General features: G+C 51.4%; 1 protein-coding gene across 3 annotated transcripts; it reads right to left on the reverse strand.

The window, feature by feature from the left end:
- Positions 1 to 1,269: 1,269 nt before the first annotated feature.
- Positions 1,270 to 22,942, reverse strand: DEF6 (DEF6 guanine nucleotide exchange factor). Of its 3 annotated transcripts, none has more exons than XM_059178543.1 (11): positions 22,127 to 22,940; positions 11,703 to 11,843; positions 10,917 to 11,102; positions 8,857 to 9,093; positions 8,610 to 8,756; positions 5,636 to 5,744; positions 5,139 to 5,437; positions 3,944 to 4,110; positions 3,628 to 3,826; positions 2,056 to 2,146; positions 1,270 to 1,856 (listed from the first exon to the last, which is right to left on the reverse strand). In XM_059178543.1, the coding sequence occupies exons 1-11, from the start codon at positions 22,220 to 22,222 to the stop codon at positions 1,633 to 1,635; spliced, it is 1,896 nt and encodes a 631-aa protein (XP_059034526.1). In that variant the 5' UTR covers positions 22,223 to 22,940; the 3' UTR covers positions 1,270 to 1,632. The 3 variants fall into 3 exon arrangements, with proteins under 3 accessions (XP_059034526.1, XP_059034527.1, XP_059034529.1); XM_059178544.1 differs by lacking the exon at positions 22,127 to 22,940 and adding an exon at positions 21,274 to 21,292; XM_059178546.1 differs by lacking the exons at positions 8,610 to 8,756; positions 8,857 to 9,093 and having other exon boundaries at positions 22,127 to 22,942.
- Between the last annotated feature and the right edge of the window lie 836 nt (positions 22,943 to 23,778).

Raw genomic sequence — 23,778 nt, forward strand, 5'->3', positions numbered from 1 at the left:
ATTTACTGAGTAAATGAATGGACTTGAGTTTGAATCTTAGCTCCTTCATCACTTTTAAGCTGCGTGACACCCACTCATTCTTTTTAGAATGGAATCATTCGGGCACCTGGGTGGCTCAGTGGGTTGAGCCGCTGCCTTCGGCTCAGGTCATGATCTCAGGGTCCTGGGATCGAGTCCCGCATCGGGCACTCTGCTCAGCGGGGAGCCTGCTTCCTCCTCTCTCTCTCTCTGCCTGCCTCTATGCCTACTTGTGATCGCTCTGTCAAATAAATAAATAAAATCTTAAAAAAAAAAAAAAGAATGGAATCATTCAACAAACACCTGTTGCATGCCTGCTAAGAGCCAAGTGTTGTGCTAGGCACTGGGGATGTAAGTTGGAACATACGTCCATGCCCTCAAGGAACTCATGTGTCTAGTTATGGAGGCTGTTACCTGAAGTAAGGTGGGAAAGACAGCGTGTTCTGGCCCAGAGGAAGGAGAAGGAAGGGAGCCATTAGCAAATCTATAAAGCAGAGGCATAGGAGGCTCTCCTGGGCTAGGGCATCACAAACCTCAGGTGCCACGTGTAGGAACGTGAACTTGACCTGACTGATTACATATGGGGCAAGATGGAGAAGGAATCGAAGGTGAGCATGCAGGAGGAGGCTATGAAGGCCTTAGCTGTGGCACTGGCCATGGCCGTGGCCATAGAGAGGAAGGGATAGCTATGAGAGAGTGAAGGAGGGTCTACCGGATTTCATGATGGGCTGTGTACCACAAGGGGGGATGGGGGGAAGGAGCACCCTAGATTTCAGATCTCTGTCTTAGGTGACAAAGCCAGTGAGTCAATGGAAAAAGAAGCAAGTTTGGAAGGCTTTGGGCAAGTTACCTGACCTCGCTGGGCCTCAGTTTCTCCGCATGGAACATGAGAATAATAATACTTCTCAGGGTTGCAAGGAGAATGAAATAGCCAGGGGAAGTGCAGGGCATATAGACTAGATGCTCAGTAACCACACCTAGGTGATACTAATAATAGCACTTGCTCGTGGGCCAAGCATTTAATCCGCACAACAACCCTTTAAGACAGGTTCCATTAGTATCCGTATTTTACCACCATGGGAACTGAAGCGCAATCAGGTGAGCAGACTTGACCAAAGTCACCCAGGTAGTAAGCGGCAGCATGTACTTGCCTCGCCCCACCCTCCACTTTATTCTCGGGGACCTCCAAGTAGACTTGAGGCTGAAAGAGCGGACATGGCGGGAGAGAGGGATGGCAGACCTGATCGAGGGTTCATTCCAAGAACAGTTTTTATTTGGAAATGCACCTCCACAACCTGGTGGCAGTCTGAGGGCACATGCCATTGGCTTGCTGGTTTGCTCTCTTTTCCAGCCCAGGGCACAGGGTCCTTGGGGTTAAGGCACAAGGTCAAGTTCTCAAGGATCAACATCCCAGACAGCCTAAGCGGTCAGGGGCTTAGGGCTGGTGCGAAAAATGAACTAGGCTCCATTCTGGACTGTGTCATGGTTGGAGGGCCAGAGCTCCTGGCACCAGGACCTTAGCTCCCTCTTCTGCGGGGGCTGGCATCACCCACAGGCCAGCTGTGGCTGGGTTCTGGTGGGTATGAGTTTGGGAGGAAGAGGGGATAGCAGAGGCTAATTTTCTGGTGCTGGGTCCAGTTTATCTTCCTGAGGGGTGGAAGCTGAGATGGGCGCCTCGTCCCCACCGTTGAGGGACTTCTGCTGCTCACCGCTGCTGGGCGAGGGGGTCCGGGTGCCCTGGGATCCCCAGCGGGTCAGGCGCTTTAGGGAGGAGTCACGGCGGGCAAGTAGATGCGGCTGGAAGCCTGTGAAGGAGCTACTGGTGGTGGGACGCTTATCTGGCAAAGAAAAGGCAACCGTGAGTAAGGAGAAAGGCAACCTAAAGAGAGGTTGAGAGGCCTTTTCTCAGCCCTTGGGGGAGAGGAGAACCTCCTGAACTTCAATCCTGTGCAGCCTCTCTAGATCTGGAGGTATCCCTTTCTCCCTCCCTTCCCTCGCCCCACTCCAGAGAAAGTTCCAGGCTTTCCCCATTCTCACCTCCAGGCTCAATTGGATGCATGAGCCGATTCATCTGAACATTCCAGTGTTTCACGTTGGTGCTGGCCTGCCGCAACTTCCGCTGGGCAGCCTGTGGGGTCAGGGCCAGCGGACAGCATGTCAAAAAACACCATCCTCCATGGGGTGTCTTGACCTTTTCGGGTCTGCAGGCCCCTTAGAATCTGACGAAGGCTATTGATCATCTTCCCAGAAAAACTCACATATTTCATAAAGAGTTATATAGATGAACTTCTAATTTCAGGGGTCTTGTGGACTCCCGAAAGGGTCAAAAATTGTTATCATTTGGGGTGCCTGGGTGGCTCAGTGGGTTAAGCCGCTGCCTTCGGCTCAGGTCATGATCTCAGGGTCTTGGGATCGAGCCCCACATCGGGCTCTCTGCTCGGCAGGGAGCCTGCTTCCCTCTCTCTCTCTGCCTGCCTCTCTGCCTACTTGTGATCTCTCTCTGTCAAATAAATAAATAAAATCTTTAAAAAAAATTGTCATCATTATAGTTCCATTTATTAAGCAGCTAAGAGGTGCTAAAATATATTTATCATTTTAGTTAATCTCCAGAGCAGATGCTAACAACAAACCAGTGCAGAAGAAGTTAAATGAGGGGGCGCCTGGGTGGCTCAGTCAGGCATCTGCCTTCAGCTTGGACCGTGATTCCAGGGTCCTGGGATGGAGCCCCACATTGGGCTCTCTGCTCAGTGGGGAGTCTGCTTCTCCCTCTCCCTCTGCTCCTCCCCCTCTCTCTCTGTTGAATGAATGAATGAATGAATGAATAAATAAAATATTTTTTTTAAAAAAGAACTTAAGTGACTTGCCCAGGGACCTATGTTGAAATGTAAACCACCACACCACACCACCTCTCCAGGACCAAAAGCAAAACCTCTGCTCCACCGGTCCCCTAGCCCTTAGCAATGGTTATCAGGTGAGGGAATCAGAGAGGAACTTCCCCTTTCTATGTTACATGTTTCTGTGTACAGATTTTTTACAATGACCAAGTCAAAATAAAATTATATTAATAGAACATAAAAAATTTGGGGTGCCTGTGTGGCTCAGTTGGTTAAGCCCCTGCCTTCGGCAAAGGTCATGATCCCAGGGTCCTGGATGGAGGCTGCATCTGGTTCCCTCCTCAGCGGGGAGTTTGTTTCATTCTCTCCCTCTCTTTCTCAAATAAATAAAATCTTTAAAAAATAAAAATAAATAATAAAGACAACAACAACCAAAAAACCCCTCTTCTATGGAGATGAGAGCCAAAGTACAGGGATAGCAAGGTAGGAGCTTGGAAGAGGATGAGGAGATTTTGCCCAGATTGATAATAATGATAAAAATAGCAGCTCATGTCTCTTCCACACTTGCTGCATACTAAGTATCACACCCACCAGCTCCTTTAGTCTTCAGGCCATGCTTATTACGGGCCAGATGAGGGACTCGAAACTCAGAGAGGTTAGGCAATCTGCCTGAGGTCACACAGCGGGGAGACGGTCTACTCGGTGTTTGAGGGAAGGCTGCAGGTCCTGTGCATGAGGGGCTCACCCCGTCGCCCACCCTCACCCCAGGCCTCACCTCCACGTCCTCATCGGCCCTCTGCCGGTTCTGCCGCACCTCCTCCAGCTGCTGCTGGGCTTGCTGCAGGGAACGGCTCTGCAGCGCCATCTCCTGCTGCAGCTCTTGCTTCTCCTGCTGTGCCCGCTCGATGTAGCGCTCCTGCTCTTCCTTCAGCTGCAGCAGCTGCTTCAGTTTCTCCTCCTCCTCCTCTAGCAGTCTGTCGAGGGGGGCGCGCACTGGGTCGTCTCCAGAGCCACTGCACCTCGCAGGTGCTCAGCAAGGAGGACGCCGGGGAAGCAGGGGAGAGGAACGAGAAGGGGCCCCTCAGTCCTACCTGGTCTGGGCGAGGCGCACGGCCTCCTCATCCCGCCGAGCTTTCACCTCCAGGTGCAAGGCCTCCTGGAGCCTCTGCTGCATCTCCTCCAGCTCCTGGATCCGCTGCCGCTGCCGGGCAGCCTCCTCCTTCTTCAGTTCCATTTCAGCCTGCATGGAGGCCCGGGCCTGTGCGGGGGCGCGGAGCCATGTCACCGGGGGCACCGTGTGGGGTAGAGGAGTTTGCAGGTGCGCTGCCCTTTCCCCAGGACTCCTCTAGGCTGGTCCACATAGCTCTCTGTCCCATTGAGCGTCTAGGGAGTTCCTTCATGTCGGGATTCCTTCCTGATCTGATCTCTTTCTGGGAGCCTTACTAGGTCAGATAATGGTCAGTGAACAGATGCTACATGGGGGGAGGGAGGTAAAGTCACCCCCCGCCTAGCACCAGCCTTAATTATTATCATTATGTGTTATAATATTAGGTATTATGACTATAATTAGGGCTAGTGCCAGGCAGGGAGAGACTATAATTATAATAATTGTTATAACAACTAAAGGTGTTTCCTAATTTGATCCTCATCATACCTCTAGGAGCACAGTTAGCATCAACATGTCACTGATAAGTGACTGAGCCACAGAGAGGCTAAGTAACTTGCCTGAGATCACAAGGCTCCTAAGTAGGCAGAGTGGCGATCGGATCCAGGTGTCTCTAACTCCAGCTCTAGATCTCTTAAATCCTATATCTGATTGCCTCTACATGTCTAGTCCGCCTCCACATTCGTCTCTCCTTCCCCAAACTGGTTTCACTGCACACTTAGATCAAGTCTAGTCCGATCTAGTCTAGCATTGTTCCAAACTCATTCCTGACTATGGGGGTCTTTAGCAGCATCTCTGCCCAAGCCCCGCCCCCAGCCCAGGTCTCCTCTACCACCTATAGCACTCAGCTTCGGCCCCGCCCCATCTTTCATCTCAAGCCATCCCATGGCCAGGTTCCTGTACCCCCATTCCCTCCTCACGCCGCCCCTGGCACAGGGCCCGTCCCAGATGCAGGCTTCAAGTGCGGGGCTCTTTCCCAAGTCCCTCATTCCAAGCCCCTCCTCCATGCAACGCCTTACCCGGCCCGCGGGCTCCGCCCCCGACCACGCCCCCAGATCTCGGCTTTGGGCGGGGTCTCTCCTCATCCCCACCTCCCCGCCCCCGCCGGGAACCGGCCCCACCTGCTCCGCCTCGCGCAGTTGGCCCTCCAGCGCCTGCTGTAGCTCCCGGTGCTGGCTGCGGCGTCGCTCCTCCTCCTCCTGAAGCAGGCGCTCGGCCTGCCTCTGCGCCTCCTGTAGCAGCTCCAGCTCCTGCAGCTTTCGCTCCTTCTCCTCCTGCAGCTGCTGCAGCCGCAGCAGCTCCTCCTCTTTGGCCGCTCGGCGTCGCTCCCGCTGCTCCCGCTGCTCGCGCCTCTTCTGCTTCAGGTCCTTGTGCAACGAAGTCTTCCCCTCGGCCTGCAGCCGGATCGCGGTCTGGATGGCTGCGGAGGGACAGAGAGGGGGTCAGCAGGGCGCCAGCCAGGAGCAGCGGGGTCCTCGAGGTGGCCCACCTCCAGAAAGGGGCCTCCGAGGAGGCTCGAGGCAGTCTCCAGCCTCCCGCTGGACAGTGTCATCACCCCCCTTTACACAGAGGAGCGACTGAGGTCCAGCCAGACCCAGACCACCCAGCGAGCACTCACCAGCTGTCCATTCCTGGCGCTGGCGCGTGTCTGAGGCGCTCATCTCGTACGTGCGGGTGGCTGTCTTCACACAGAACATGCAGCGCTTCCCCTCTCGGTCTGGCAGCACCTGGAAGAGGGCAGGTGTTCCCAGACAGGCTGGCTTCACTGGAGTAGGGGTGCCGCAGGAGTGCTCCAGCTCCAACCCCTACCCCTTCTTGCTGACCTCCTTCCCCTTCCCGGGGCAATGCTCCCGGTCTGCCTGTTTGGCCTGGCAAAGAGGTTAATTCTGGGTGCGCTCATGTCCCCTCAAGTCTTGTAGCCTCTGCTCTTTGGAGGTAGGGTGGGCAAGTTTTTGTCTTGGTGTCTCTCCATGGGGCCTGCCAGCTAGTTCATTACTGAATATGGGTGCAGATCATTCTTGAACACCTTCCATGACAGGGTCCTCACTACCCCAAATCATTCATTTTCACATAGCCCTGCCTGTTGGGTAAGTTCTCCATTCATTCATTCCACAGATATCTTAGAGTGTCTCCTGAGTGCGGCTCATTGTTCTAGGCATTTAGGATACTGAGGTGGGACTAACAGACCAAATCCCTGCCTTCCCTAAGCTTATATTTTACTGGAAAATACAGCTAACACTTTTTGAGATTCTTCTCCTTCTTTTTTATTTTTTTTAAGATTTTATTTTTAAGCCGTCTCTACATCCAACATGGGACTTGAAAACTCACAGCCTCGAGATCAAAAGACACACTCCATTGACTGAGCCAGCTGGGTGTCCCATGTATTGAGCTTCTTGTGCTTTCGAGGCTGAACTAGTGTTTAGATGCATCATTTTATTCACAATGCCAAGATAACCTTGCCAAGCAGGCATTATTAGTTCCACGTTATAGAAAAAGAAACTGAGGCTTTACTAGGTCCAGGAACATACCCAGTTCACACTGCCTGTTGGTGGTGGAGCTGGGCTTTCTGCCTAAGATCTATGCTCCGTCCTCAGTGACACCTGTTTCCTTACGTGGCAAAAATGGAGAGAGCCTAGGATAGCTACAGTAATTTTTTTTAAAGATTTTATTTATTTATTTGAGAGAGAGAGAGAACAAGTGGGGTGAGGGACAGAGGGAGAAGCAGACCGCTCCATGAGCAAGGAGCCTGACGCAGGACTCGATCCCAGGCCCCTGCGATCATGACCTAAGCCAAAGGCAGATGCTTCACTGACTGAGGCACCCAGGTGCCCTATAAGAATAATTTTTTAAAAATTTAAATAACACATGTTGACAAGAATATGGACAAAGTGAAACTCTCATACACTGCTGGTGAGAATGTGAGATGGTACAGCTGGTTTGGAAAACAATTTGGCTATTCCTTAAAAAGTTAAACATAGCGTTACCATGTGATCTAGCAATTCTACTCAGTATATACCCAGAGACATGAGAACATATACTTACCCAGAAACTTCTGTATGGATGGCCAAACCAGCATTATTCACAATGGCCAAAGGATGGGAACAACCCATTGTCCATCAGTCCATGAGTAGATAGATAAACAAAATGTGGTCTATCTATGTGATGGAATATTATACAGTCATAAAAAGGACTGAAGTCCTGACCCGTGCCACAACATGGATGGACTTTGGAACTTTACACTGAAGAAAAGCCAGTCACAGAGGGACAAAATATTAGGTGATTCCATTCCATTCTAGGTACCCAGAATAGGCAAATTTGTGGAGACAGAAAGTAGAATAGAGGATACCAGGGACTGGGGAGAAAGAAGGGATGAGTTATTTCTTAATAGGTAGAGAATTTCTCTTTGTGATGATGAAAAAGTTTTAGAAATAGATAGTGGTGAGAGTTACACAACATTGTGAATGTACTTAATACCAAGAATTTTACACTTAAAATGGTTAAAATGGCAAACTTCATGTTAGGGGTGTGTGTGTGTGTGTTTAGGTGTATATATGCATTTTTTAAAAAACTACCATTTAAAATAATTTTTAGGTCTCCTAAAATAATAACAGATAGAGCCAAGGGGGGAAAAGGGAGGGGAAGCACTGGAGGAGAAGGATGTGGAGAAAGACTAGGGATGAATAGAATTGCCAAAGTGAATGGAATTTGGGTGAAGGAGAAAAACTTCTTAAGGGGATTTTTGGAAAGTTTTGCTCTGGGGGTACCAAGTTGGCTCAGTCGGTTAAGGCTCCGACTCTTGATTTTGGTTCAGGTCATGATGTCAGAGTCATAAGATGAAGCCCTGCAGTGGGCTCCTCGCTGAGCATGGAGATTCTCTTTCAGGGCACGTGGATGGCTCAGGTCATGATCTTGGGGTCCTGGGATTCTCCTTCTCCCTCTGCCCCTCCCCTACTCCACGCCCGCCCCTCTCTCTCTCAATAAGTAAATAAAGCTTTTAAAAAAAAAGGATTCTCTTGGGGCACCTGGGTGGCTCAGTGGGTTAAGCCTCCGCCTTAGGTTCAGGTCATGATCTCAGGATCCTGGGATCAAGCCCCACATCGGGCTCTCTGCTCAGTGGGGAGTCGGTTTCCCCCTCTCTCTCTGCCTGCCTCTCTGCCTACTTGTGATCTCTCTTTCTGTCAAAGAGATAAATAAACTATTAAAAAAAAAAAAGGAGTCTCTCTCCCCCGCCCTCTGCCCCTCCTCCACACCCCTCTGCCACCCACTCTCTTTCTCCCTAAAAGAAAAAAAAAAAAGTTTGCTCTGTAGCATGAGACATAAGCCATCTCCTCTAAAATCCTTAGCAAAATCCACATTACTCACCAGTGGCTTTAGTATTAAATTTGTTGCAGTTTGGGTTTGTTTTGTTTTGTGGCATGCATGAGAATAGCCTTGAGGCACCCAGATATATTTGGGTTACAGTCATCTAAGCAGAAATTTGCCACTGTGGCTTTTCTCCATCCACTCTCCTCCCGAGCCTCTTGCTTTTATACCACACTGGAGAGCCTCTGGGCCCTGAATTGCACTCCACCCCCTTCGCTGGTCCCCCTCACCTCCACGCAGCATTGTGCATCCAGCGGGATGGTACCCCTCTTCTCCTTGCACTCTTCACTCCCGAAATAGCAGAGGGAGCTGGGCTGTAGCTGGAACCAGCGTTCTGCCCAGTTCCTCCGCAGGTGCCCTCGCTTCCACAGGTAGCCCTGTCATAGCCAGAGCCAAGTCAGAGGCGTCACCGCACCCCCCCACCATCCCCTCTTCACTCTGTCTTGGGTCCTCCCTGAGTTCCCAGCTTGGCCTGACCTGCTTCAGGACATCTTGGATGAGCTCCTGGTAGACTTCGTGGATGGCCATGCTGAGGGTGTCCCGCCCCACACCTCGGAGACAGCGCCCGGAGTTGAAGAGCTCTAGGAACTGCCAGACGCTGAACCCTCCGGTGGTCTGGGCGGCCTGGGCTTCCTGGGCCAGCAGCTCCTCCAGCTCACCCAAGCCCACCTCCAAGCTCATGCTGCTGAGCACCTTCTTCAGCAAATATTCCACCTGGAGGAGGCGGGGAGCCTGGTGACTATAGCAGACAGTGTTGCCTATGACAATATCAGGATGGGGGGGGCCCTCTCTGGCTCCCAGAGCCTGGGCAGAGGTGACCAGGGACGGGAGTAGGGAAGCCAGATGACTAAATGTTGGTGGAAACCAGGGTGGAGTGGTGCTCAGGTGGCTCAGTCATTAAGTGTCTGCCTTCGGCTCAGGTCATGATCCCAGGGTCCCAGGATTGAGCCCTGCATCAAGCTCCCTGCTCAGTGGAAATCCTGCTTCTCCCTCTCCCACTCCCCCTGCTTATGTTCCCTCTCTCGCTGTCTCTCTGTCTGTCAAATAAATAAATGAAATCTTAAAAAAAAAAAAAAAGAAAAGAAAAGAAATTGGGGTAGGTTGAAGGGGGGATCCTGGAGCCCCAACCCCAATTCGGGCATTCCCTTCCCCTCCCCAATTTCCAGTCCCACATCCCATTCCTTCATGCTTTAAATCAAGGGCAGGGTGAAGGCTGAGGGCTGGGGGTCAGGCAGAGGCAGCAAATCATATAACAAGTCAAAGGGGCACAAAGGCCCTCTCATCCAATACCCTTACTTGGCCAATGACCAAACTGAGGCCCAGAGGAGGAAGTGACTCGTTCTAAATCATACAGCAAGTTGGTGGCAGCTAGAACTCGAGTTGTATCTCATCTGAGTCCTTATTCCAAACCCAAGCCCCAACCCCGAGGATCCTTCCCTTCTGGGAGGGCAAGGGGATTGGGGGTGGGTGTAAGCAGGGCAGGGACAGGAAACCTGCTACAGAGGAACAGGAAGTGGCGGTTGGGGTTCATCCTGCTGCAGTTTGTACATACAATGTGTTGATCACGGCAGTGAGCAGCCTTCTGGCCTACGAGGGGCCCCCTTCCCCTGATAGGCAGAGGTCTGACAATGGTGTCTAGCCGGGTGCCTGTGCAGATGGACACATGTCCCCTACCTGCCCCAGCAGCTGTTTGGGACACTCTCTGTAGGACTTTCCCTCTGGAGGTTACTGGTCCAACTGGGAGTAGGGTGGGTGTACCAGTTCAGTGATTAGGCATCTCCCCCTGCCCTTCCAGGAGATAAGTCTGAGTGAGGTTAGATACGTTAGGACTTCTTGTGAACACAGAGGACCGCTCCCCACCATACCTAAGACCTAAATGCACCCTGGCATCTTCACAGCCACCAAAAGGGCAAAAGGTTCAGGAGAAGGCTAAATGCATGGGAAGGAGGGGGACATGCCCTGGCTTCATCCATAAGTTGAGGAGATAGGGGAACACAATCCAGGCCTTTACCCCCAGATGCCCTCTGGAGCCAGAGCTGGGTATGCCCCGGCTCTCCTCTATATTATAGAAGACAGGGAGGGAAAAATCTAGAACTGGGGCCAGATTTGGTTGCCCATCCAGCCCTGGAGTAATGGGCCAGACATCCCTGGAAATTCTCCCTTCCCCTTATCTAGTAACCTTCTCAGATTGCCACAGTGCCTGGAATCCTGCCATTCGATCTTAAATGTTTTCATTTTTAAATGCCCTGTAAGGTATTAGGCATTTATACTGTCATGTAAATAGAATCTGTGGTCATTTTCTTCCCTTGAGGGCTAAGAGAGCACTGAAGGAAGGGTAGTTTTGGTTTTCCTGGGCACAATGACTCTGATACAGGCAATGCTAGGCATCTGGAGACAGCTGGGGGCAGAGAGGCACCAGCATGGGGAGACCAAGAAGAAAGGGGTTATGGGAAATTTAAGAGGTGATTTGGCCTCCTTCAAAGTTTTGCTGGCCCCCGGGATTCAGTCTCTGGGACTGCCATTGCCATTGCCCTCACCTCATCAGGAACCATGATCAGAGGGTACTTGTCCTCGGACAGGAAGTTGAAGAGGCACCAGAGGCGGAAGGCATCCTCATTGGAGAGCATGCTGTTCCCGTTGCTGTCCACCCGGTAGTTCTTCTTGGCCGTCAGGGTCCAGCAGAGCTCATCAAAGTGTTCCTTAACGAAAGCCCCCTCTTCCACCTGCCACCAAGCCAGCAAGTTAGCCAAAACGGCCAGCCCATCCCAGCTCTCCCACCAGACAAGTCTCTAGTTACTTTCCTGGGGTCTCTTCCCTGCTCCCCACCCTGACAAGCTGGGGCTCTTTAACTTGAGGAGTCCCTGAGCTGCTTATCGGGTAACTAGCTGATTCCCACCACCCACCCCCTCCACACACACCCGAGTCCCCTGCCGATAGAGAAACCTGTCCCTCAGCCCAGGGGAGAAAAGAGGGGAGGCCAAGGGTGGCGGGATGGACAACCAGGAAGAACTCAAGAAGAGAGGGATGGCTGGGAAGAGCAGGAGGCACAGCCCTGGGGGAAGCCCTTTGTAAAGGTTATGGCTGGAAACCCCCGAGGCAGGGGCGGGGTGGAAGGGTGGAGGCTAGAATAGAGGTGAGGGAGATGGAGGAGGGAGTGAGGGGGGGCAGGGAGGGGGCGAGAGGCTGGAATCTGAAGGATGGAGATGGGAGGGCAGGGATGGACAGTGGGGAGTTTATAGGTGGGAGGAGTTGGGGTGGCAATGTATTGGGGCGCTGCACAGACTGGGAAGTGGGGAGAGGCGCCCCCTCAAGCAAGACCCCACCTTGTCCAGGATGTACTTGTTGAGGTAAGGCATGTATCCCTGGCTGGACACAGGGCCGTCGTCATCATCCCGGAAGTGCTCCTCCAGAGCCACGGGGTCATGGGGGATGTGAAGGACCGTGTACAGGTTGTGGGACAGCACCTGAGACAGAGTGGCGGTTTGCCTTCCTGTGTCCCAGCTGGAGCCGGGCTAGAGGGGTGCTGCCACCTCCCGGCTTGTCCCCATTCCCATCCCAGTTAAGTCCTCTGCATGCATTATTCAATTCAATCATAACTAAAACATAGGCATCTGAATACGGGGGAATATGATTCAGCCATACAAAAGAAAGACATCTTGCCATTTGTAACAACATGGGTGGACCTTGCGGGCATTACACTAAGTGAAACAAGTCAGAGAAAAATATATACCATATGATCTCACTTCTATGTGGAATCTAAAAAACAAATTAACCCTTCATCCCCCTACTGTAAGCTCAGAGACAGAAAACATTGGTGGTTGCCAGGGGTAGGGGATAGGGCAGCAGGTATACTGGGTGAAGGGGGTCAAAATGTAGAACTTTCAGTTATAAAATAAATAATGAGGAGGTATCCTACAACATGGAGACTATAGTCTGGCCTATCTGAAAGTTGCTAAGACTAGATTTTTTAAAATTCTCATCCCAAGAAAAAAGTTGTTGTTTTTTTTTTTTTTTAAAGATTTAATTTATTTATTTGACAGAGACAGAGAGATCACAAGTAGGCAGAGAGGAAGGTAGAAAAAAAGGGGGAAGCAGGCTCCCTGCTGAGCAGAGAGCCTGATGCGGGGCTCGATCCCAGCACCCTGAGATTATTACCTGAGCTGAAGGCACAGACTTTAACTCACTGAGCCACCCAGGTGCCCCCCCAAGAGAAAAGTTTTGTAACTATATATGGTGATGGATGTTAACTGGACATTGCGGTGATCGCTTCACAATATTTATAAATACTGTCATTAATTTGTATACCTAAAACTAATATAATGTTATATGACAATTATACCTCAATAAAAACAAAACAAAACAAACCCTAAACCATACACACTTTACTATGCACCAAGCCCTGAGCTAAGCACGTTATATATAATTCACTTAACCCCCAACACCACTGTTAATATCCCCGCTTTACAGATGAGGTAAAAGAGCTGGGATTCAAACCCAAGCAGCCATGTTCTCAGACACTTCATTGGGTAGGGAGGTCCTCTTTCTGCAGAGAAGGACACTGAGGGTCAAGAGATCCAGGGACTTGCCCAAAGATCCACAGTGAGCAAGAGTCTGGATTCAAACCCAGCTCCGCAGATCCCCAAACTCAGGGGCTTCCTAGGATGCTGGGCTGTCAACAGGGAGGTGGCTGTCGCCCCAGGGCAGGAGCCCTGAATTTCCTATCATTCCCATCAAAGACTTGGGGTTCAGGCTACAGTGTGTCTGGTCCAGTAAAGGCAAGTGCAGCTCTCCCAGTCACTGTCCTTCAAAGATGGAAGGGAGCTGGGGAGGGCTCAGAGAAGGCTTGTGCAAGATGGTGTGTGACATGTGGAGGAAAAGGCCTGGAAGGGATGGTGGCCGGGATGGTGTGGAGGGGAAACACGAGTTGGATAACAAACCACGAAAGAGATTGAAGTTTGAACAAGATCAGGAAAAAATAAAATTGCCTTGGGGGTAATTCTGTTGTAGTTCGTATCACAGAGGGAATGGTTCAAGTACTCATTACTGGGTCACCTGGGTGGCTCAGTTGGTTGAGTGTCTGACTCCTGATTTCTGCTCTGGTCCTGATCTTGGGGGTCATGAGATCGAGCCCCACATTGGGCTCTGTACTGAGCCAGCAGTCTGCTTGGGATTCTCTCTCTCCCTCTTCTTCTGCTCTCTGCCCCCACTCCTGCACACACACTCTCTCTAAAAAAATAATAAAATAATAAAGTTCAGAGTAAACAGCTGAGCTGAGCTTCAAAGCAGGTGTGCCTGGCTCTGAAGGCTGCCTCACTATTCCAGTGCTGACCCTCAGGCTCTTTCTAAAGGTAGATTGCGACTCTGGAGACAACATCTCTGTTCCTGTGTCCCACAGCCCCTGTGTCCTCTTCTGCACATGAAAGGCAGTCAGTGAATGCTGTGCAGAAGGGCTATTCCCACCACCAGCAGTTAAGCTTAGAATCAGTTCCTGAGGCAGGAGCTGGTAACATCCCAGAGTTGGCACTTCTTTATTCTCTGGTGAAAGGTGGGTGCGGGGGTGGTGGGGGCGTGGGGGGAGAACGGGATTGGATGGGACTGGACTGGACTGGACTGGACGACACGGGACAAAGAATTGAGAATTTGCCCCAGTATTCCACTGAGCCTCAGGCTCCACTGCAGCAAAGCTGGAAGTTGGAAGGCCCAGCCAGAGGGAGCTTCTCTTTTCCCCTCACTCCCCTCTGGGCAGCCATCCTTGACCCCCACCTCCATCCCTACCCTCGTTCCCCACGCTCTTCAGATCATCTCCTGCGCCAGGTTTTTTGTTTTTTTTGTTTTTATTTATTTGACAGTCGGAGATCACAGGTAGGCAGAGAAGCACACAGAGAGAGAGGAGGAAGCAGGCTCCACGCTGAGCAGAGAGCCCGATGTGGGGCTGGATCCCAGGACTCTGGGATCATAACCTGAGCGGAAAGCAGGGGCTTTAATCCACTGAGCCACCCAGGCGCCCCTCCTGTTCCAAGTTTGGTTCTACTTCTATTGTTTTAAAAGATAGGCAGTTTCTTCCTGATGAAGTCTGCCCTTTCCACCCATAGTTGGTAATGGAGCCTCGCCTTTTTTGTTTGTTTGTTTCGTTGTTGTTTTTTTTGGTTTGTTTGTTTGTTTGTTTGTTTTTGAGAAGCACCTCTCCCCCATTCACTAATATCTGTGTTATGGACTCTGCATCCCTGGCCCACGCGGCTGTGGGGTGGGCACATCGGAATCATGGTGATTGGCTCAAGGAAGGACACATGACCAATCGTGGGCCAATGAGAATCAGCCCAACGATTTTTTTGCTTCCTCTAGCGGAAAGAGGTATACTCTTCCACGGAATTGTTAAACTGTTGGAAGGGAGATAAACACCTTCACCCTCTGCCCCTCGGTATCATTGTCAGCAACACGGTGGGATAATACCTGTTCCGTGGACAGGCTGTGAGGATAGAGTGAGAGGACATATGGAGACAGCCAGAGTTAAATCAGCATGGAGCAAATGTTAGATCCCTTCCTGTATAGAAAGTGAGATTTTTTTTTTTTTAACCTAATGAATTGGCATAGATCAGAAGACTGATAACATCAGGCACTGAAGAGGTTGTGGAGAAATAGGGCCATTCTTGAATATCCTACTGTTGAGGTGTGAATTGATAATCTTCCTGGAGGGCAAGAATGTATCAAACTTAAAATTGGGAATGACCCCAGCACTTTTTTTTTTCTTTTTAAGATTTATTTATTTCAGCGAGAGAGGAGAGTGTGTGTGTGTAAGCTCGGGGAGGGGCAGAAGGAGAGGGGAAGCAGACTCCCGGCTGATCGGGGAGGGCTTGATCTCCCAACCCAGAGATCATGACCTGAGCCAAAACAAGAGTTGGTTGCCAAACCGACTGCAACTGCGCCACCCAGACGCCCTGCCCCTCACATTTCTAATCACCTAACCTGGAGATGCTCAAGGGAACAGAGCTACACATACAAGAATCTTCACAGAGGCATTGTTTATAAAACGAGCAATTGGAGACAGCTTGAGGTTCCTTCAGTAGGGACAGGTACATTGTGTCATGGACCTATGCGTGGTTGGAAAGATTTTCCATCTGCCACTTACAAGCTTATGGATAAGTGGTTTAGCTTCTCTAAGACCTTGTTCTCTGTGAAAATAGAAAGTTGGCCTACTCCAAAGGGCTTTTAGAATGAAGAGCTTAGCATAGCACCTGGTGCCTCGCTCATTGTTTAATAAAAGTTGTGTGTTATTTTTATTATATTTTTATGAACAGACACGGAAAGATAGGCATACTATACTGGCTGGTGAAAAAAGCAGCTATAGAATGAAATGTTTGTAAAATAAATGTGTGCAAAGATTAGGTTGAACCATAGAAAATTTTAATAGCTGTTTTAATAGGCTGAAACAATAAAATGTCAGCAATTTCAACCTAATCTTTGTACACATGTTTATGTGTATGTAGGAAAAATCTAGAGGACTCAGCAAACTGTTAACAGCTATCACCCCACCATCCTTCCCCAGGGAGGGGAGGAACTTTCATTATCTTTAACATTACATTTGTCTTTGAATTTTAACTACTACCATGTTTTACTTATAGAATAAATTTCATCTTCTTTAAAATTATATTCTTCTGCACTCTGATTTTTTTTTCCAAACAGGAGCATATATTGTTTTTATGACAAAAACTTTAAAACTATAGAGATAAAAAGCAAAGAGTGCCATTAACCACTGTTATTAATGTACCCTGTTATTAAGTTGTTCTATAATAACATTCCTCTGTTATGCCCTTTTTGTGTGAGCATTTCTGGGTGCTCTACATTCCTTGAGGGCAGAAAGGACTCTAAGTTCAGGCCTAATTCCAGAGCTCAGTACCATGTCCCACATATGATAAATGTTTTGACTGACTCCTCAAGTCTAACTTAAATGGTCCAATGGTTTCCTGTTGTTCGCGGAGTAAAATTCCAAGTCCTTCCAGAGGCCTTGGACCCCGTAGAACCTGGCCCGCCACACCTTCTCTGGCTTCATCCCTTTTGCTCCCTTCTCCGCAGCTACTCTGGCCCTCTTGACATTCCTCAGATGGGCCAGCCACACACTTGCTTCGGGGCCTTTGCCTTGCTATACCTTCAGCCTGGAATATTCTTCTGCCAGGTCCAGGCATGGCACACACCCTCTTCTCCTTCCTGTCTTTACTTAGATGTCACCTTCTCAAGGAGGACTTCTCCAGACCACCTTATTTAAATCTATAACCCCATCCCCTCTACCCCCGATCTCTATCCCCTTTCCGCTTTATTTACTTCCATGTCATGTATCATTTTCCATCACATGATACATTCTTACTTAGTTTGTTTTTCATCTGTATTCTCTGGCTAGAATGTCAGCCCCTCAAGGGTGGGGATTTTTGTCCCTTTTATTCACCTCTGTATTCATGGTTATATCATGGGGTCTGGCATATAATGGACATGCAATGACTATCTGTTGAATGAACTGAAATGCATTACGGGAAGAAGTAGGAAAAATACTGGGGCACCTGGGTGGCTCATTGAGTTAAGGCCTCTGCCTTCAACTCAGGTCATGATCCCAGGGTCCTAGGATCGAGCCCTGCATTGGGCTCTCTGCTCGGCAGGGAGCCTGCTTCTCCTCCTCCCCTCTTTCTGCCTGCCTCTTGCCTACTTGTGATCTCTGTCTATCAAATAAATAAATACAATGTTTAAAAAAAAAAAAAAAAAGAAGTAGGAAAAACACAAAAGTCAGACGGACACAGACTGAATCTCTCTGCGCAAATGAACCTCACTGGGATTCGGTGTTCATAAGTCTAAAAACAGGGTTCAAAGAGATGTCATACAAAATCCCTGCTGCCCTAGGATAGAAGGGGGACACACAACCGCAGTTATCTTAGCTGTTGCTTGCCTTGGTTCCCTCGTCCACACTGTCCTCTAAGACCTGCCTTCCTCACCTGTACCTTTTGCCAGTGGCATCTGAGGGGTCCAGGACAGACGCTCCAATCTCTGTGAGCTCTCAGGTATCAGGACAAGAAGGAATAAACGCACCAGACACCAGGGGCTCAGGGCCTCTCCCCAGAGAGATCGGCAGACCTCAGACTGCCAGGCTTCCTGTGCCTGGGCGCGAGTTGAGAAGGGCTGGGGCTAGAGGTGGGGAGAGGGCGTGACCAGAGGAGGGTCACACTGGAAAGGAAATGGCAGAGGTAGAGGCCAGAATGTGCGGGAGCTCAAGCGCACTGGCTGATTTTAGTCAATCCTCAGCCCCTGGAGGCAGGGCCTCTCATTATCCTCCCTTTACCGATCAAGGCACAGAGAGGTCAAGTGTCTTCCTGGATGTCTACCTCTAAAGGCCTGCTCTTGATCGATTTCTCCGCCACTGTGAGCTCTGGCTGAGCCTCAGAATCACCTGGGGAGCTGCTGAAACCCACATGTGCTGGGGCCCCGCCCCTCCCAACTGACTCAGAGTTTCCAAGGGTGGGGTCCAGGTGTTTGTAGCTTTCACAAGCTGCCCTTCGGGGGGGCCCTCAGAGAGGACTCCCACAGTCTCACCGCCCAGCCAGGCAGCCCCTGACCTCAGAGTTGGTAGCCATTGACCTTTGAGAGGCTTCATTTACGCACTGTTTCCTCTGAAGGCAAGTGGGGAAATGGTTCTCCTGGAGGGGCTTGTGAGTTCCCTAAAAACTCGAGTGTGGGGATGGGGCAGGTGCCATGCCCATGGTCCTGCAGTTCCCAGCCTTCATTGGCTCACATAGGACGGGTTTGGGAACTCATGCACAGCATCGAATAATGGCTGCAGAGAGAATTAATGATCTCTCTCTTGCCTAGATGGCCTATAGTTTTTTTTTTTTTTTTAAATGCATCTAGGTACCACGTGATTCTTTTATAATATACAGACCCATTTAAGAGTTGCTGAATGTATTTTTCTCAGTCAGCGGGTACTAGAGCATAACTATTATCCCAAGGGAGAAACACCGGGAATTTTAAAAGGTGGGAATCTCTGGATGAGCTGTGTGCCTCCTGACAGCAAGAAAGGGCTAGAAGGGGGGTGGGGGAGGGGGGACACCTGGGTGGCTCAGTCTGTGAAGCATCTGCCTTTGACTCAGGTCAAGATCTCCGGGTCCTGGGATCCACCCCGAGTCAGCTCCCTGCTGAGCAGGGAGTTTGCTTCTCTTTTTCTCTCTGTCCACCCCACCCACTGTTCATGTTCTCTTGCTCTTTCTCAAATAAATAAATAAATAAATAAAATTTTTTATAGAAGTAAAAGAAAAAGAAAGAGCTAGAAGGGGTTGAGAGTGGGCACCAAAGGCAAGACAGGCTGGGGAAAGGGAAAGGAGAGGCTGCATCCAGGGTTGATTTCATCTACTTCATGTACTTTGTTAAAATTTCCTTTGTAGGCTAACTAATGATCCCCCGTTCAATCCTCTGCCTTTACAGGTGAGAAACCAGCGGTTCAGAGACAGTGTGCACTTGCCCAAGGTCATCGAGCTGGGGAGCAGGCCTGTGTGGCTCTGAGTCACGTGCTCTGCGCATCACTAAATCATCCCATCACTCCCTGCCATCCCAGCCCGAGACCAGCAGCAGGGAGGGGTCAGAACAAAGCTGAGGATCTGGCACCTGGGTGGCTCAGTTGGTTAAGCATCTGCTTTTGGCTCAGGTCATGATCCCAGGGTATTGGGATCGAGCCCCCGCATTAGGCTCGCTGCTTAGGGGGGAGTCTGCTTCTCTCTCTCCCATTGCCTGCCATTCTGCCTACTTGTGTGATCCCTCCCCCATCTCTCTATCAAATAAATAAATAGCATCTTAAGAAAAAATATAGTTAAAAATAAAATAAAATAAAATAAGTGGTTCAGTAAAGACAGTGTTTAAAAAAAAGGCTGAAGATCCCAGCCAGCAGATTCCTGGACTGGAATTGCTCTTAACTTTCTCGCCACCAAAGTGAGGGCTGTTGTCCCCCTCCAGACACAGAGCCTGAAACTCAGGAGCCTGGAAGACCTGAAAAGTCAAGTCAGGAAGGCCCCAGTTTACCCTCCCTGCCCACCCCAGCTCTTGCCAGTCAAGGGGAAGGGGCAGGCCTGCTTCCTCCTAAGAGCTCACTAAGCCAGAGACATACTGCTCCATCCACATCCCTAATTCCAGGGCCCTCACCCCAATTCTCAGCTGATTCCCCTCTAGGCCTAGTACCAAGTCTGCTCCCCAGGGAAGAGAGGAAATCCATTATTGCCAAGGCTTTTCTCCTTGCAGCCGTCTGCCAGGACCCTTACTCCCTCCAGAGTTCTTTAGATAAGGAGGTTCTGGGGACCCTGGGAAAACTCAGGCAGTCCTCAACTCCTGGGAAATTTGGTGCTCCGCCTAAATCCTTCCTGTGAAGAAGTGTCATGCCTATTGGTCTAATTGTACTTTTCCCAACGCATTTGGACAAAGGCCATTGTATCCACTACAAGAATTCAAACAGAGGAAAACCCATCTGCTCTCTCCCCAAGATTTCCTTCTTCAGAGAGAACAATCCTGACTCCTCGGCTACTTCTCAGAGGCCTGACTGCTCTTCCCGCTCCCTCATCATGGCTTTGCCCACGACAGCCAGTGACAGCCCAACACATCAGGGAAGTGGTGACTGTCACAGAAAGACACTGCTTGCTGGGCTGGTGCATGTCTCCCTGCCTGGTCCCAATCCAGGGCCCTAAGGCGAGGGACAGTGTTAGTGAGGACAGACTAACCCCAAGGTCTTTTCCCTTTTCCCCCAAGTCTTTTCAGGGGTGGGGTTGGTCCCCCTGGTATCTCTGTCATCTGCTTCCTCCTCTGACTTCTGACCACTTCTCTATTGCTCCTTTGTCTTTCCGGCATCCCTGCCCCCAACACTATCACTACTTCCTCCTGTTCCAGTATCTCCCACTATGGTCTCAGGGAAGAGCTGCCTTCCCTATTCTTCTCTTGCGTGACATGGGCCCACCGTGTCTGCCTGACCCACCACCCGGCCTGAGACTCTCACTTCTAGCAGCGATTCCCACTGCTAGCAGTGGACATGTTTTCTGTTGAGTGGGGGAGAAAACTTCCTTTGCTCTTCTGTGACCAAAGGCTGCTGGCGGTGGGCTCAGTGTGAGCAGTGATGTGGTACAGATGGTGGCCATTTCAAGTATGTGAGCTCCTAACAGAATCTTCCCTGCAGATACTCAATGTGTGGGGGTGAGGAATGGGCATCAATCCAGGTGGAGGCCGAAAAAAGAGGGATAAGGCAGAAAGCCTTACTGGCTGAGGTCATGAGGAAAAGGGGTAGCCACTTTCTATGCGAGGGGCAGGCATAGAGAGCCTGGAGTGGATATAGGGGCTACAGGTAGTGGAGACAGAAGACAGTACCTTGGAGACAACAAACTATGGACGTTGGGACTGCTCCTATCCGGAAGCCCCCACTAGATGACATGATGTGCAATAAAAGGATTTAAGTAAAATGTAAGGAAGAGCCTGCCTCTTGAGGAATCTTCCTCAAGGATCAAAGGTAGTAGTGGCCTATCTTTCCTGGGGAAGTCAAGAATCATTTTTTGAATGCTCATAATTCTAGCTAAGGGACAGATTATGGGACAGGACCAGTTTGGGACATCCAAGTTTATTGTGTCCTAGTTCAGCAAAAGAGGGGGGTGGTGTGGGGGTGGCGCACAACGCCTACCCTGCCTTTTTCATCTCTCCCAGATTTGCAAGCACCTCCTATCTTGGTCATTAAAAATGGAGGCTTCCTTAAGGCTGCAAGCATCCTTGGGGGTGCTCAGAAGAGACACCAGAAATCTAGGGCCTAGCTTCATGCCAGGCACTTACTCACTTGGTCAACATGTGAACCGAATGAATGATCATCAGTAAGGCAGGTCACTGAAGGCTGAGGCTTACCCTGCTTCTGTCTCCCAGGGTCCCCAGGTTCCAGTGGCCTGGGGCCTTGTTTCTTCCCCACTGACCAGGGTGGAGAAGGCAGCACTAAGCCGAGACTGGAGAATGGAAGGAGAGAAACTTGCTGGTCTCCCAGGCATTGTCCAGGACTGGGCATTGAACTGTAGGGCAATCACCGATGGGGGCTCTTCCTGGGCTCAGATTCAACCTCTTCCCTGCCTGAGGTCCCAAGGCCAAAGAGAACAGTTTTCCAACCTGGGAGTAGTGGGCAGTGGGCTGGGCAGCCGCAGAGCAGGGTCTCAGTCCTTGCCCCTTCCCAGCGCTGTTGCATCTGAGAGACAGGGCTCAGAGGAGTTGTTCTCTGGCAAAGGCAACCCAGTCAGCCTGGTTTGGAACTGGGAGAGGCTCTTTAAGCCTCTCACTCAGCTCCGGGAGGAAGTGACTGACAAGTACTAGCTAACTGTCTCTCTTCAAAGCCAGGAGGAAGCAGCAGGAGGGAGTAGGGTGCGTGCCCTGCTTCACTCTGGGGAGATGTGTGCTCATCACACGGAGTGTAGGATGTAGCCTGGCCCGTTGGCCTTCAAAACCTTATGATGTCACCTCCACCCTCCAGAGAGTTGGGGGTGGGCAGGTTTCGGGGCAAAGGCTCTGCATGTTACCTCCCTGGAGCCCCAGAGCACAGGCAGCAGCAACCACCCGGTGGCGACGTCCCGGTTACCGGGTCCCGGCTCCCTTCCCCAGGCCTGGGCCTCTGCATGGCTGAGTTCCATCCGCGCAGCGTCCCCGCCCGGCTCCTGGGCACCAGGGGCCAAGGCAGCGCCCCCACCGGCCACCCCGGGCCCCGAAGGCCCCTCACCTTGAGCTGGGACTTGGAGACCTTGCCGCTCTTCTCCACGTCCAGAGCGGTGAAGGCGTACCAGATGGACTTGAGCAGCTCCTTGCGCAGGGCCATGGCTGAGGTGCCCGCCCGGCCCGGGGGCGGCTCTGACACCGAGATCCGGTTTCAGGAAATGCGAACGGCTGTGGAGACCGCAGAGGGGCCATGGCGAGGAGCAAGAGCTCCACCTGCCTGCTTGTGCTGCCTGGGGCTGTCGCTCTCACCGTGCTCCAGGCCCACTCTCTGCACACCACCTGGGAGCCCAGCCCCGGAGAGCCCGAGGCCTGCTGCTGTCCAGTGTGGCTCCCAGGGCATGGAGCCCTTTATAAGTCTCCCCAGCCCCAGAAACTTCTGGGGCTTCCTGGGTTCCCTGAGGCAGCTTGCTGAGGGGATGAAGGAAAAACAAAACAACAACAAAAAGCAAGCCTCCCCCCCTCCCCCGGGCTTTGGGAGGGTGGTGGTAGAGGGTGTCCTGCCTCGCTTGCACACTTCCCAGGCAGGAGGCCTTGCTCGAGCTACTAACCTCCTTGAGCAGTTCCCTCAGGGGAGAGCGGGAAGAATACCCACCTCACCCAGTTGTAAGGTCTGGGCATGGGTGTGAGGCAGAGCAGGGATGGGACAAAGCATGCCTTTTAGGACTGTCTAACATCACTGTGGTGGCAGGGCTCCTCCCAAGCGGAAGAAGACAAAGGCGAGGACACACAGTTGGCAGAGGAACTGGGCCAGGGCACCTCTCCAGGTCAGGCAGGCTTGGCCCGTGACTTGTTGCCTCCCCATCCTCTGGGCTCTGGCTCTGGAAGGCCTCAGCTCAGAGCGCTGCCCACTCTGGGGCCCTTTGGCCCTGAGAATGGGAGCCTGTTTCTGAAACACAGGGCGGTGGGGTGGGGGGTGGGGGAGGGTGAACCTTGTGCAGGGGGTGGGGGCAGCTCCTGGCTGGCGGACAGTAGGAGGCCTGGCACTCAGGGTCCTCCACAGCTGTGCTTCCCTTTCTTCAGATCCACTGTCTGTGAGGGCCAGGACGCGCCTGCCCAGAACAATGGTGGTCATGGGTGTTGGAAGAAGCCTGCTTGGGTACCTGAGACACCCCTCTTCCTAGGGGCATGTCCCAGCCCCCTCTGCTTCCAAGAGCTGCTGGCATGGGTAAACAGAAGACAGAGTACCTGGGCTAGGGGGAGGGTTCCATTCCCAGGTGACAGGAAGGGATTGGGCACATCCATCACCTTGGAGACAAGAAAAGAGGCCCCTCTAGTCCCTGCAATGCTCCCATGCCAGAGGAGGCAAACCCAAAGAGTTCTTCCCATCATGCCCCCCCCTTCCCACCAGGGCTGGTCAGCCCTCCCACACTTCTCACTAAGGTCCAGTGGTGGCTTTGGAATTCCACAGCATGGTCCCAGTGGGCATCCCCAGAGCTGGGACTTCAGCACCATAGCAGCACAGTCATCGGAGACCCTCGCTAACCTTGGCAAAGGCACCTCCTACCCTGACTCCACTCTGGGGCTTTGCCCACTTGGAGACACTGACTATGCGCAGAGTGGGAGCTGGGCACGGAAGGGCTCAATATCATACAAGGAAAGGTAGGAAAAAACACAGTTCCTCTGAGCCAACCATCCCGATGCCTGAGATCCAACCAG

This window comes from Mustela lutreola, chromosome 6 (genome assembly GCF_030435805.1).
Source record: "Mustela lutreola isolate mMusLut2 chromosome 6, mMusLut2.pri, whole genome shotgun sequence".
Taxonomy (NCBI): domain Eukaryota; kingdom Metazoa; phylum Chordata; class Mammalia; order Carnivora; family Mustelidae; genus Mustela; species Mustela lutreola.

What these genes read in the sequence shown, in the direction of transcription:
- DEF6 (XM_059178543.1), bottom strand. Translation starts at nt 22,222, where the DNA reads ATGGCCCTGCGCAAGGAGCTGCTCAAGTCCATCTGGTACGCCTTCACC. An exon ending in GCGCCAGGAATGGACAGCTG is followed by an intron (nt 5,438 to 5,635) that starts GTGAGTGCTCGC and finishes GTCCCTCCGCAG; the next exon opens with CCATCCAGACCGCGATCCGG. An exon ending in GTGCGCCTCGCCCAGACCAG is followed by an intron (nt 3,827 to 3,943) that starts GTAGGACTGAGG and finishes CCCCCTCGACAG; the next exon opens with ACTGCTAGAGGAGGAGGAGG.